Source organism: Schistosoma mansoni, chromosome W (assembly GCF_000237925.1).
Source record: "Schistosoma mansoni strain Puerto Rico chromosome W, complete genome".
NCBI classification, from domain to species: domain Eukaryota; kingdom Metazoa; phylum Platyhelminthes; class Trematoda; order Strigeidida; family Schistosomatidae; genus Schistosoma; species Schistosoma mansoni.
The window spans coordinates 22,848,900-22,863,830 of NC_031502.1; the positions used below are offsets into that span (position 1 = coordinate 22,848,900).

Here is a 14,931-nt window from a genome sequence, read left to right on the forward strand (position 1 = left end):
TTATGCTAATTACGTCAGGAATTCCTTCCGAAGTACGTATTTGGCCAGTTCGACTGAAGAACTTTCCACTTAATCTTCAACAGTTTTATTCTACACCATTTAGAGTATGGAAATATGGTGTTTTCTCCATCAGTTCACAGGGGTAAGAATACAATGGACGCGTCCAACTACGAACCACGAAATCAGTTCGCGGACTCATACTCAAGCCTTATGAAGAGCGCCTCATGTTACTGAATCTTTATTCATTGAGCAATAGGAGTCTCAGAGGTGACCTACCAATGAATTATAGCATCCTAAACTCTTCTGTCCATCCACTAAAACACCGATTTAACCTCAGTCCCACCACAACCCTTAGGGGAAACAACCAGATATTCGAGAGACAACATAGTAAGATGGACTGTGAGCACACCATCTACTCTTTACGAACAGCGAAACCCTGGAATTCGCTGCAAGCCAAATTGGTCCAGGTGACCTCCCAAGAATCCTTTGAAAGAAAACTTGACATAATCTTAGAGACACAGGAAATTATCTCGTTATAATTTGCTAATACTTTTCCTCTCATCGTTTAGTATACCTGAGTTGTTACCTGGGATCATAGGTCATCCAATTCCTCTAGATATGGAAGCCTGTTAAGCGAAAGCCTCTTGTGTTCAGTCCAGAACCATTTGAACCATGGAATGGTCTACTCGGCCAAGTAGTATCTGTCCCATCAGTGAACGCTCCTCTGGAGAAACTAGATCTTCAGTGGAAGAAAACACAGGAATTAGTAGAAGCTTATTGCACTACTAATCTTATAATTGAAGACCGAAAACACAACTGGTTGAACCATTTGCATTATTTCTTGGGCAGGTGTTAGCGGTCATTTTTAGTTTTGCGCTACTCCGAAGTTTCCTTGAGACCTAGACTCTTAGTATCCTCACTTTCGTGAGGTAATGTTTTTAATCCTAAAAATAAGGAATACACTTTCACCAATCATAGTTTCTTGCACAAATGAGACAATTTTTATGGACATAAATCACAGATATTGGATTTCGTCTAACATATATATGTAATATTAGGTTTATATATAAGCCTAATAGTATATTATTAATCAAAATCCTTTGTTTTTTTCAAAATTTATGCAGTCGCTTTACAAACTTGCAAATATGTTCCGTGAATTATGTTATTGGATCATATTATTCTAAGGGAATTCTCATTGGTCTCAATTACTTTTTGCCTATATATAAGCAATCACATGATTGCCTGCACATACGCAGCCGTATGGTCTGGTTAATACTAAAGCAAGCCAGACTAAAACTCCTTTTTTCGCCTACCTGAACCCTTGATTGGGACTATCGAAGTTGCTCATAGACCGCGGCGTTAGAAATATTTGGTTTACCATGAACCTAAGTTTATTTTCATAATAAATCCTACACACCTATCGGAAGGAAACTGCTCTTTTTTTACTTCTAACCGAAAATCACAGGCCAAAAATGGCTAGATTAATATTTTACCAGATCGTTTTTATAGTTTAGCATTTTATAATTCTGTTGGTATAAACCTAGGCTTTTTTACCCACTAAACCTAGAAAAAGAATTTACGCTTTATATATTATGGCCAAGAATAGATATCTGATATTTTATAGCATACTTTTCCACTACCTTCATCTTGATAGAAAACTTATGGATTGCGGAAATTCACCCCCACCTACTTTCATGTGTTAATGGTATATTATAATCCATCACTGCATATGTTATCAGTCAGTCATTCATATACGCCGTATAAACTAGCACATTTATATCTGTTTAAGTGACTACGTAACATCGTACTGAGGCGAAATTATCAGGGCAAATCCCATAATAGTAGAGGTAATAAAACATTAAGTATCGAAAAAAATGAAAATTTCCACCTGTGCTGCTCTGAACGATTCTGACCTATTTCACCCAAAATATCTAACTTCTGGACACAATAATTGCGCAGATCCCAACCATGTAGTTTCTAATTACCTACATGATTCAGTCTAATCATCAATGACTTCATGCATTGATGCCATGTTTTAGTCCCTGGCTCTCATTCAACCCACCCATACACTATACAATATTTCACGTCAAGGTATGCGGAAGTTGAGCTCACATAATACATGTTCCGGCTACTATTTCCGACTACCCCAAATGCCCTGGTACGGCCGAGAGTGGGGAGAGTCCGCTCTCTCTCTCCAAATGCTCTCATATGGCCACACGTATATAGCCTCTGCCAGGGAAGTCCTACTCACTGCCTTCTCGTGACATTACTGTTGTTTACGAAATTCAGAGGACCAAAAGCGAATGTCCGGCGCTTTAACCGGGTCGGTGGACACGAAAAGTCCACCTAGGGGAGTTAGAATACCCTGATTCCAAACTAATGGTGCATATGGGCTCCAATATCCTGAGGGGACAAATGGTATATGAATCAATCGTTGGTCACTGGCTACCATGGGACTACATCTCCTCACGATGCTCCACTGCCTTGTGGGTTAGACCTTTAGGTCAAAGGCTCCGGGTGTGGCCCCCTAAGAAAACCTCCTGCTTCGATCTGGGCACCTGGGCAGTATCACAACCCTCACACAAATCTCATTTGATTTGTGTGGCGCATATATATCTGATGCTCCTTTTGAAGATCCACCACCCCATTAACTAATCTATTATCTTTACCTAGTAAATTATGCCTAACCTCAACGCTTATCTTAGCTGTACAAAAGTATGGTGAATTATGGTTGCATTGGATAATGGGACCGAACAAGTAAAATAAACACTACACATCAACGGTTAAATTCCTCTGCCAACACCTGTGAAATGAAAATTTTTAATTGTTGTTTCTACCCAAACTTCCAATATTAAAATTGGCAATTAATATTTGAGTGTATCAAGTTTTATCACTAAATTCCAGAAAACATTTGCCTTTGACAAATGTTTTAAGTGCACCATATTTGCTTGCAGAACTAACTGTATTTAGGTTGGTGCTACTACTCGGCTACCTAAACTGAAGTAAATGCTGCAACCCAACGATTAAAAGCCAAGTGCCCTAACGAATAAACCACCGTTTTATTCATCATAATATAGTTAACTGTTTGTATGGGATGATAGTGGTTTATGTTCTTGCTTCACATATTGAAACATACACAATATCACCGAAATTAAAATCAGCAATGGATCTTTCGCAGTACTACTTTGATATTTAGTGTTTACAACTTACTGCTCGGTTTTTTTCAAGAATGTAAAGTCTAACCCCCTAGCCCTTTAATTTGATGATGACACTACCTTTGAAATTGCCACATAACAGCATAAACCCCTTTTAACCACATTAATTTTGGGTAATTACCTTTAGTCTCAGTCGGCTTAAAAATTGGAAGAATTTCCATCAGCCCAGGTTTTCGCATTATACCACGAAGAAGTGATAATTTTTGACCACATGAAAATTTGTATCTCAATTATTTAAATTTATCATAAAATTACGTTACATTTGTTTTCTAGGGATTTCATGTTTCGCTGTCAAAGAATGTTTAAATTCAAGATGAAGTCATGGTTGGCGATCCAATCATAAGCTGTTGGTTTTGAAGGCTCTTCTTTTCCGGACAGGTTCTTTAAATCTGTTGAAGATTTCATCGCTATCCCCTTAAAATAACAGCACTCACTCGTGTTTACTTTACCCCATGACTTGGCTTGATGTTATAACTGTGGGCACCAAATACCTTCGAAGATTACATAGACTGCCCGTGATATTGCTTAAGCAACCCAGACCATTCTTGGTAATTGAACATTTTGATACATAAATTCCCCCTAGCTTCCAAGATACTCTGTACCGTATCCTCGTATCAGTTCAAATTTCGGACGTCTAACTAAATATATTGGCAATCATTCACAAGCGAATTCATTGGTTAGAGCAGTATATAGAAAGATTATAAGTAGTAGTACCCAACAACGACCAAACTCATTACTAAGAGTATATAGAGGTTTTGCTGGATCTGTTCAATTGAGGCATTACGTGTCTAACAGACATGAGTAAGTACACTCACCGCTAAGAATGTATTCATCATAAAGTAAAAATCATGGTTTCTTCTCATTCATTGTTTTTGTATTACATTTATTACATTACATATCCATGTTATATTATATTGTGATTATCTGTTCAATTTGGTATGTACGAAGTTTGTTGATTGATGTAAGAAATTTTATCAAACTTAAAAAATAGTTCCCCATACTCTATTTTTGGTTAAATTTGAATCAAAAATGACTAGTTAGGATAGTTTGTAATAATAAATTAGTGCACTGCACTTCAATGCAAAAAAGGAAACACCAGTACTTGTGTAATAAAAGTCACACAACTACAAAAATGAAGGGTTAGAGAAAAATGAACATAATTTTGTATGTAAGTTACTCATACTAAGTCCGACTACGTCACTTTTGTGTTGCTAACCAGGTAGTACATGTTTTTGTACTAGTATTCTAACCACACTGCAAGGCTTAGTGGTACTACTGTGGTGTGGGTCACTTATATCCACATAAGTAGTATATTACGATGGTCGGGCATTGAATGTATTTCAGTACAAGATCGATAAGGAAACAACGGGAACGGAGCGCAATTGGTGTAAAAATGCATGAACAATAATAATAGGAGACTATGGACTGATATTTGCAGAAGGAATAGTCAGGATTGAGACAATTGATTGTTATTTTGCAAATTAACGGTTTACTGTATGGTTGTCAGATTTTAGTGAGATAGTCTGTAATTTTCGTGTCGAATACATTCGATTGTCCCCACTCGTCTTCTTGTTAACTACACTACCTCTTCCGAGTCATTCGGTTGTTAGTATAAAGTAAATATCCTTCATTGTCATCCTTATTCATCTTATAGGCCATTTTTAATGACAGTATACCAAGCATTTTATTTAGTTAGCACAACTACCTACTTAAAATAGTAATGATGTTACTTTTGAAGTTATCATCGAACGAATGACTTTTAAAATGTTACTTCTCCACATTATTAGCAGATAATTATCACAATGACGTTCGTGGACGGTCAACCAAGTAATAAATTTCAACCTGCTTACTAAATAATGAGATGTCCTTACGTAACCTTAAATATACTGAATACGATCTTGCAATGAATGACAGTCTTATAATATGAAATCTTAAGTCCTCATGGAGTGATAACTTCGCGTTTTAAGCACTGTGACTTCAATCAATAAATCCCCCTTGTAAATCTCACCCCACCAACTTAAGTCCCCTCAATCGGTTAGTATCACTAGCCCTAAAATATGGTTAATGCTAGGTACATAAATGTGTACCCGGTAGATGAGTTATATCAATCTTCGATTACTTATTTCCCAGTTTGTAATAAATGATATTTGTAAATTAATAAGATGCTTAAAACTGATTTCCAGTTATAGTATGTGCTTATTATTTCTGTATTTAAAAATTCGTTTGGATGATTTTTTAGTTATTCTTTTCACCCGATCAACAAAATTTGTAAACCAAAGCATGAATCTTGGTTTTCAAGTATTTTTGGTACAAATAAATATCAAATATTGCCTAACTTATGTGCAAGTTCCGCGGACTCAATAAACCCGAAAGAGTTTATAGCGGCAGGATGTAACAGTGCTGTATGGGCAGCTGAAGTTCGTCAGCAATATCCAAATGACAATGGTAATTGAAAATTTGACTCACTCTCTCTCCATATATATATATATATATATATATATATATAGCTTTAAAATTTTATGGGAATTGTTCAGTTCGAAAATAATTTCCATTACGTGCTGATTTTAGATAAATAACCATTAGAAATCAGGTAACACGGAACAATAGTCCTGTTCTAGCATAAGACTGTACAAGAATGTGTATTCACGACCCTATAAAAAAATCAAACCCAGAACTTTCAGGCATCATAGTGAACACGTTACCGTTATCTTACTGAGTTGGTTTTAATGGTCAACATCCCCACCTGTAGTTGTTTCTCTATATTGCGCTACCATCATCTATATCCTCTGGCAAAAGCTATTTCAAACCCTACCTGCTTGATCTCTTTTGATCATGGCTTCTCACTAAAGCTTCGGGATTTCTCCTCGATATCAGTCACTAGTAAACAATGGATTATTATTACTATAGGAAGTTTGTCGAGTATTATTATCTGAAAATAGTTTACAGCAGCGATTAATCCCTGGCAGGGTTGTAGGTGTGCAGTTTTGAAAAGTCCTACATAAGAAGCGAAGCCATGTCCCCTAGTTTTCGACAGCTGACTAGATAAGGTCACTCTGTGATGCAAAATATGCTCATTTATTTTAAGAATAGTTTTCTGGAGATTATCAAGTCTTAACTTTGAACCGACTTGGCAGATAAAGGTCATTTATTGACCTCGTCTTCTACCTATCATAGTGAATAATTCGAGCCTTGAAAAAAAAGTAAATTTTCTTCATCAGGATTTTATTACACTATAGTGACTAGTTGGCAAACTTATAATCTTGCATACTTGCATGAAATCTCTCTGGTACTAGTTCTTATTGTTTTATGGTATCACAAAAAATGAGCTAGAAAACATCCACGTGTTGCAAGTACTTAATGTCTTTTAACCATTACTTACAAACCGTGGCACACTTAGATGATTAATTTTGAAGTTTGGTATTGAGTAGTTAGAATAATAAACCAAAATCAGTCAATAAAGCTATGGATTCTCATCACCTAAAGTGAACAGGATATTAGTTTTGCCTGATCAGTCACTACCTACCTCAATCCTCAATTTTGACTAAATCAAAAAGAAATTGGAAAGAAGCTAAGGGCGACCGAACAAAGGAAGAAAGTCAATAACTATTGTTATGAACCATGTTGATAACTGGAGACTATATATTTGGAGCTTGCGCAATAACTGTGACCACTGATTGGTAACACTACATGACAGCTCAAAATGATGCGAATCTATTCATCTTTTTATTCTTATTACTATTGCCTACTTCTTATTCCCTTATTTCATTCCTTCTTTCTGATTCATATTCCTTATATCAGTCAGTCAGTCAGCTACAACGTGTGACCAGGCACACATATGCATCGGTCCATGTTGCCATATCTCATTAGCACAGCAAGATGAACACCGGATTCATAGAAATAGTTAATGTAGTGGTGGTAGCATATAAAAGATAGGTTGTATATAAGGATATAGTATAGGAAGAAAGAACGTTATGAAGCAAGTTTAATCTCAAGGTTTAAGGGAAGATAAAGAGTGTATACACCGACGCCATTGTGATCGATTCTGAGCCATGTCACACAGAGTCTCCAACCATTGGTTACGATAGTCACGCGGACCCCAACCAGGTAGTCTGCATCTACCAACATGGCTCAGACTGGAAGTTAGTGACTTCAAGGAGTGATGCCACGTTTTGGTTTGGCCGCCCCTAACTCTTTTCCAACCATCCCCTACACTAGTCAGCATAGCGCGTCGTCCTTATATTAAGTCCTTTATGTTATGATTGATAATACTATTATTTCGACCCCTTAGCTGATTTGTCTTGTTAATGCAATCTTGGATTGATAATGTGTTATGACAATATAGGACGATACATCTTTATACCGTGTCCTACATTGACTGACTGACTTACTGAAATGCTTTCGATATATCAAGCATCCATCTAGTATCTTTCAACACTAGTAATTAGTTTATCTACTAAGCTCATCTATTTTCTTTAACCAGTTTTAATGATATCACTTTTTTTCTCAATAATTTGCAATTAAACATAGAATGTATTGATAAATTAGCTGTGAAAGTACTGTATAACTATTACGCCAATTCATCTTATGATGGACAAGCTAATTTAGGCGATGATTATAATTCATTACAAAATATTCCTGACAATTGGTTATTACTACATCGTCAAATTCAAAGAGAATGTGAACTTCGTCCTCAAACTAATCATCCTAATATTGTTCCATTAGTTGGACATTTTATTGATCGTGCGCCTCAAGTCAATTCAGCAAATGATTCACATGTTCATAATGATAATTATAATGAATTTAATAATGCTTTATCTTCTGGTCAAATTTCACAGTTTAGCCATAAAACTACTCAATCAAAATGTTGGCCAGGTGTAGAATACTTTTCAGAAGGCTTCGACAATCGACCGTATACATTCTACATGTTGATGCCAAGGTAAGTATCTCTTTATTCTTAATACTATTATATATATGTAAGATAGTTGCAGTTCGTTATAAACGACGTAATACCTATCATGGATATGAGCATCAGCTAAATGTTGCAACGTCTCATATCCACACATCAAGAAAATAAATTCACAGGATGAAAATCTAAGGAGTTATAACAATAGTCATCAACAGCCATGAGAACTAATGATATGGAATATGGCTCAAGAAGGTGGATGAGGTCGGGAATTATGAAATAATGGGAAATCTCAAGAGGTGGGCATATAATGAATTTATCTTCACCACTACAATAAAATTTTCAGTTATGTTACCCAACCCCTCCAACTACTGTTTATGATTTTCGTCCAAAACACAAAATAAAAGTCTTCACCTCCCAACAATCACTAACTTCATGGAATAATCCCACTTCTTAGTTTTCCCCCTTTTAGCACTGTTCCAACGTTCTGAAATTGCACATCAGGATATATGATAGTTGGGTATGTGTAATATGTATCTTAATCACCTCAGTTGATAAAACTAACACAAAAACTACTCACAACGATCGTATGTGATTTACTTCATGTATTTGTCTCTCAGGCTCTGTGGCCATGTTCACATGTCATCAAAACTATCAATATTAATTAGGTTTCCTTTTTTGTCAAGCTTGATAACAATGAGTATCTTTTCACATTATAGCAACTAGGAAAAGTTGACCACCATCACATTTCTATCTATACAAGTTCTGTTTCATATTCTTTAAAGATAGGAAGAATACCTAACAGATTTTTTTCTGATATGAAGAAACTGGCGAAGTGATTTTCACAAAATTAACCTTCAGAATACTGGTTAGATGATAATAGTTTACTATTCATTAAAAAACATACCCATCTTATCCCATTTCCATGTGTACAACAAAAAACGATAGTATGAGGTTGTGGAGATTGTTGAATTTCATTGAAATCGTGTACCGATCCAAGTTGCGCCACCATTGAAAACCTGAAAGCACTAGATGGCCGTTTCGTCCTAGTATGGGACTCCTCATAAGAGAGCACCCACGACCCCGCGCGCGAGAATCGAACCTAAGACTTTCGATGTCGCACACGAACGCCTAGTCTTTAGGCCAATGAGCAGGTATCCAACGTTGTTAATATCTAACCTCAATCAATCCACGATATTGCACAACCATCCTTCATTGTCTCTAGTTAAATTAGACTCAAACAATTTGTTCTCAGTTAAATCTTGGTCATTTTGTATACTTTCAATGATTTCACTCTAACCTTTCCATTATTTTTGTTCTAAAGATTTGAAGCAACTTTGGATGATCTCTTACGAGGGAATTTTAAATGTAACTTTGAACAATCATCAGCTGAAATAAATCACGAAGGTAGTATTGAATCTAAGCAAAATCAGAGTGATAATACTAATCTTGCGCGGAATAGTCAGTATCAAAAAACAAATGTTTCTAATACTTTCACACCATCTTTTCAATTACATAGTGATTTATATTACTTATTTAATTCAAGCCTATCGAATTCTGCATACATTAAACATGGTGAAGTGTATATTCCTGTAGAAGAGATTGTAGCTATAATTGCTCAATTATTTGAAGCAGTTGCGGAACTTGAAGCTCATGGTATTGCTCATAGAGATATCAAACCAAATAATATACTTATACGCCGACGTGTTCCATTTTTTAGTACTAATCAAACTTCTGATATGAATAATGCTACACATAATGCTTTTGTTCAATTCCATCTAAATTGGTTAAATGGTAAGTATAATTTATGTGTCCCTTATTATTGTACCATCAATATTACTAAATATTTTAGATTCATTTAGTTGTCTAATTTCATTTCATTAAGATCAAAAGGCGAAAATTTGTAAAAAAGAAAAAGATTTCACTTCCAAAGCTTGTTTTTGTACTGGTGACAAAGCGTTCATAAAGTGACTTGGAAATGGTAAAAGTGTTTTAAAAGTATATTCAGATTAATACTAGGTTTTAGCGTGGCCCTAAATGCCCTGGTATGGCCGAGAGTGGGGAGAGTTAGCTCTCCCTCTCGAAATGCTCTCATATGGTCACACGTATACAACCATTATCAAGGAAGTCCTACTCATTGCCTTCTCACGGAAGAGGGTGTTGTTCACGAAACTGAAAGGATGAAAAGCGAATGTCCGGCACTCTAACCGGGTCGGTGGGCACGGTGAGTCCACCTAAGGGAGTTGGAAAACCCTGATTCCAAACTAATGATGCAAATGAGCTCCAGGATCCTTAAGGAACAAATGGTGTATGAACCAATTATTGGTCACCGGCTATCATGGGATTGCATCTCCTGACGTTGATCCATTGCCTTGTGGATTAGACCTTCAGGTCAAAAACTCAGGGTGTGGCCCCCCTAAGAAAACCCTCTGTTTCGGTTCGGGCACCTAGGTAATATCACAGCCCTTACACAAATCGAATGATTAATGTGGCGCACATTTATATTTGGTGCCTTCTTGTACCAATGTTTGTGTGTTTAAATAAATAAATAAAGGTTTTAGCGTTTAAATAACGGGATTAGCATGAAACACAAATTGTTCCTTAGATTATTTCCAAAAGTCTTCAAAAAATCCTAACTGGATATTTGTCCTGCGTCAAGCAATTATCGATAATAGTTTCAGTGGTCTAGAAGTTTAGCGTTCTCTCATAAACCGACAGTGTTATAGATGTATAGTTCTGAGAAGTCCCCTACTATGACGAAATAGCCTTTTTCTCAGTACTTTCAGATCTTAAATGTTAATCTATCTAAGATCAGTTCGTGATTGGAACGATGAAAAATCATAGACTTCTCATAAATCTTGTTTTTTTTTTCATTCCATTTAGACAAAAAATTACAAATAACTAATTCACATTTTCATGTTGCATTAACTGATTTCGGTTGTGCTATTCGAACTGGATCATCATCATCATCGTATTGATGGTAATAATAATGAAGAAGAATATCTGAATCATAGTGGAAATTTGGCATTATTAGCTCCAGAAATAGTACAAATCATTGATTCACTTAAAGATAATTCAAACAATATTATAACTAATAAAGATTATAAACATTCAGATATATGGGCAATTGCTACATTAATTTATCCTTTATTTGGAATATCTAATCCATTTGTTGATGGAGTAAGTCATTTAAACAAGTTTAACTTATAAAATATTTGGCTTGACTGGAATATGGTATAGATAGAACAAATGAATTTAAAATGTACATAAACCTATTTGTTGTAGTAATTGATTTTTGTTAAGCTTTAGTCGTGAAAGTCAGTCAGTCAGTCACAACGTAGAACTTCTTACGTACATATATCAGTTCGAGTCGTCATACCATATTAGCACAGAGATGCAGTTGTCCATTCAAATCCCATAGTGGTAGAAGTAGTAAGAGTATAAGCATTAATGTGAAAGACTAGGGTTTGAAGATATTACTGAGAGAGTATAATCCAATGAAATAAATTTGAAAAGAGAAAAAAGATAGAGACATGAAGAATTCAGAAGATTAGAATTTGAATTTAGTCGTGAAACTGTTTGTATTGTTGTGTAATAACTCATAGTTTGTTTAAAAATACTAATAAATTGTTTCGGTAGTTCAGTTAAGTAATCTGTAAACATGGATAGATTCTATAACATATGAAGCTAAGAAGAAATACTCAGTAAATGAAAACTTCCAAACCAGTTAAGACCAAGAAGACGGCTTAGGTCACTGTCTTTGGTGTAGCATGTTCCATTGAAAATAGTATCTTAAAACGATATATTAGATAAAAACTGTCCTGCTGATGACAGGTTATCTCAGCAAGCGCTTACTGTCTTCTGTTTAGTAACTCCTACCATTAGTCTCTCTAGGAACATCTAATTTTTATGCGATTATAATGGTTATACCCAGCTCTGTATCCAGCCAGTAAGCGTACAGTCTATAGTCTTTAAAATTCACAGATATTATGACATAACTAGTGAGCTCCCTAGAACGAAAACCTTACACTGAATGATATTGCAGATGTTGATCAATGATTAGTAGTAAACTTACAACGTGACGTCATTTCATTGGGGTTTGTTATGTCATCTAAGCCTCTTCCTCGGCTTTGATTGGTCGTACAATCTCCATTTAGCAGATATTCTTTTAAGTTCGATATGTGATCAAATCTATCCCACTATGTCTATAGACTACTAATCTGAACTAGTGAATCAATATGTTGGTGTTTTTGAACCAGATATGGGTCGTTTCAAAATTATGTGAGCAGCTTTGCAACGAAAGCCTAACATGTCCTCAGTGTTCTGATCCGAGAGATATGTTTCGTATGCGTTCCCGGAGAAAGTTGATAAAAAATTCACACAGTTACTTCCGTAGGGCACTATCACAGAAGTCACTATAACCTAAGGCTCTCCTATTGTCATCATAAAGAACTCTAGTATCGTTACAAAAACTTACTGACTTCTCGAGGAGTGTCAGGGCAGCTTTTCAACAACATCTTTATCCTCTCCTGGTACCAGATTACCTATTTACTATTCCCAATGGTAGGTGTTGTTTCACGCATCAATACTTGCTGGCAAAAGGGGATGTATTTTAGAAAACCACCATCAACCACAAAACAAATTGAGATTTCTTGCATTATAGTCTTTTGCTTGTGTGTATAGTCACATGATTTTTTAAGTCTGATTCGTACACAATACTTGATTATCTTTGCTGATGTTATTATTGGTAGATTGGGAATAGATAAGTGTTTTGTGTTGACAGTCGAACGTTAGTATATAAAGCATCTGAGTTATCGAGATTATCATTACTGACATAGCCGAAATCACAACAACTTGGAGACAGTTATCCAGCCGAACTCTTGTCATTTTACCAGATACAATTATTAATGAAGCAACAACAGAGTTCATTTAAAGCAGCTGAAAAACGTGTCATCGAAATATCTGAAAATAATCAATTTACTCCCCATGTGTCGTTATACATTTGATATCTGGCTAACTTCTCCATCATAGAGGAATTTCAGAATTCAACTATGAGAGAAGATTCAATGCCCAATTGTTCTGGTATACATGTGAACTAAAATATTTAAATTATACTTAACATAAAAACCACTGTTTGGTATCCTTTGAAATTTTAGATTTCCACCCAACTTAATTTATCGCTATTTTTCTCAGATAATTTATCTATCTCCACTTTCTTTTAGACATTTTCTTCAGTAAACTATACTGAAGATTCTTTGCCTGAACTTCCACATGAAGCACCAAAAATAATGACATGGATTTTACATCAATGTCTTAAACGTAATCCATCCGAAAGACCTAATGCTGATGAGATTGCAGATATTTTGCATACTTGGTGTCTTATTCGACATTTTCACACTAGACAAGAAGTTGATATTTTTAAAGATTTTTCTCAATATCCAACAAATCTTATGACAGATGTAAGTTTAAAAAAACAAAATTATTAATAGTTATCAGTATTCTGAATTTTAATAGTTGAATTCATGAGTCGATCTAAATTAGACCACCATTAAAAACTTAGGAGCACTGGATGGCTGTTTCGTCCAAGTATGGAACACATCAGTTGTACGCATCCATGATCCCGCACGCGGGGCTCGAGCCCAGGACCTTCGGTTTCGCTCATGAACGCTTAACCTCTCGACCATTGAGCCGACATCCAACGGTCTACCTTAGATTGACTCATAAGTTCAACTATTAAAATTACTACAATCCCCATTCTGATAATACGATTAATGTTAAATACAGGTGAATAAGTAGGAAATGGGGAGTTTTCGAAACCTCTACATTCGAATGTATATATATACCCATTGTTATTCAGTTTTGTATCACAGATGGCCTAGTTGTTTATAGACCGTAATTTCTGACTTGTAGCATTTTGTATGGTCTTGTAATTGGTGTATATTTTCATATGAGTTTTGGAAGCAGTATAATAAAAGGTGAATTGATTGATTCTTCTCGTTTTCTAAGTGGATTTGTTGAGAACAGATTGAATTTTAGGTGCTCAACAAGCTCCTACACGCTTAGTAAGGGATATTTAGTGGGGTCACATAGAATTTGAATTCATGTTAACTAGATTTATCTAATTTCATCAATTGAGATGTAACCGATGTCGGTGATTAAAATATGTCCACTTGTGATACGAAAACTCAACATGAAGTTATTACTGGAATTTGTAGTTCACACAATTACTTTCGGTGATGTATCATATTCCATAAACCAGTTGATTTGTTTGAGAGGTGTTCATTGTTGTCATACTCTTTACCTATGCAATACAATTAATCCATACTTACGTTTCTTGTTTTAAAATATTTTCATTCTTTTAATTGACTTTTAGATTGGTTCTTTGACCGCAGAGTTTAAAAATTCGACAAAATCCCATCAAATACAAAGTAATAAGCTCAACAATCGTTTATGTGATCTCCTAAATGTATGTTGGGCAGGTGATTGGTTATCTGGAGCCGCTCGTCCTCCAAATGGTGTACGCTCTCTGTTTTATTCACGAGCCACTCCTGGACGTTTGGCGCTTTGTTTAAATATTGTACACCAATTGGAGTGTTTCGATTTCCAACATGTGTTGGATTCCTAACTACTAATATTAGTAGTCTGACTTCTTGAAAAATAATTCGAAAAGACTAAATTGCTTATTCTTTTATGCTTATTTATTTACTACTTTCTTCATAATCCCTAATGTTATCGTCTTTCATTTACAGTCATTATATTTTACAGACTCTGCATATAGTGTCATCCTGTCTTACTCATAAAGGTGTATTGAAT

The 14,931-nt window shown here is 35.4% G+C and overlaps 1 protein-coding gene across 1 annotated transcript; it reads left to right on the forward strand.

Annotated features, from left to right (window-relative positions):
- Positions 1–878: 878 nt before the first annotated feature.
- Positions 879–14,931, forward strand: Smp_056390 (protein kinase). Its single transcript, XM_018789006.1, has 9 exons — positions 879–929; positions 3,489–3,763; positions 3,799–4,016; positions 5,455–5,660; positions 7,743–8,151; positions 9,443–9,912; positions 11,114–11,298; positions 13,341–13,577; positions 14,492–14,931. Exons 2-9 carry the CDS (start codon positions 3,668–3,670, stop codon positions 14,741–14,743), a joined length of 2,073 nt encoding a protein of 690 aa, XP_018654493.1. The 5' UTR covers positions 879–929; positions 3,489–3,667; the 3' UTR covers positions 14,744–14,931.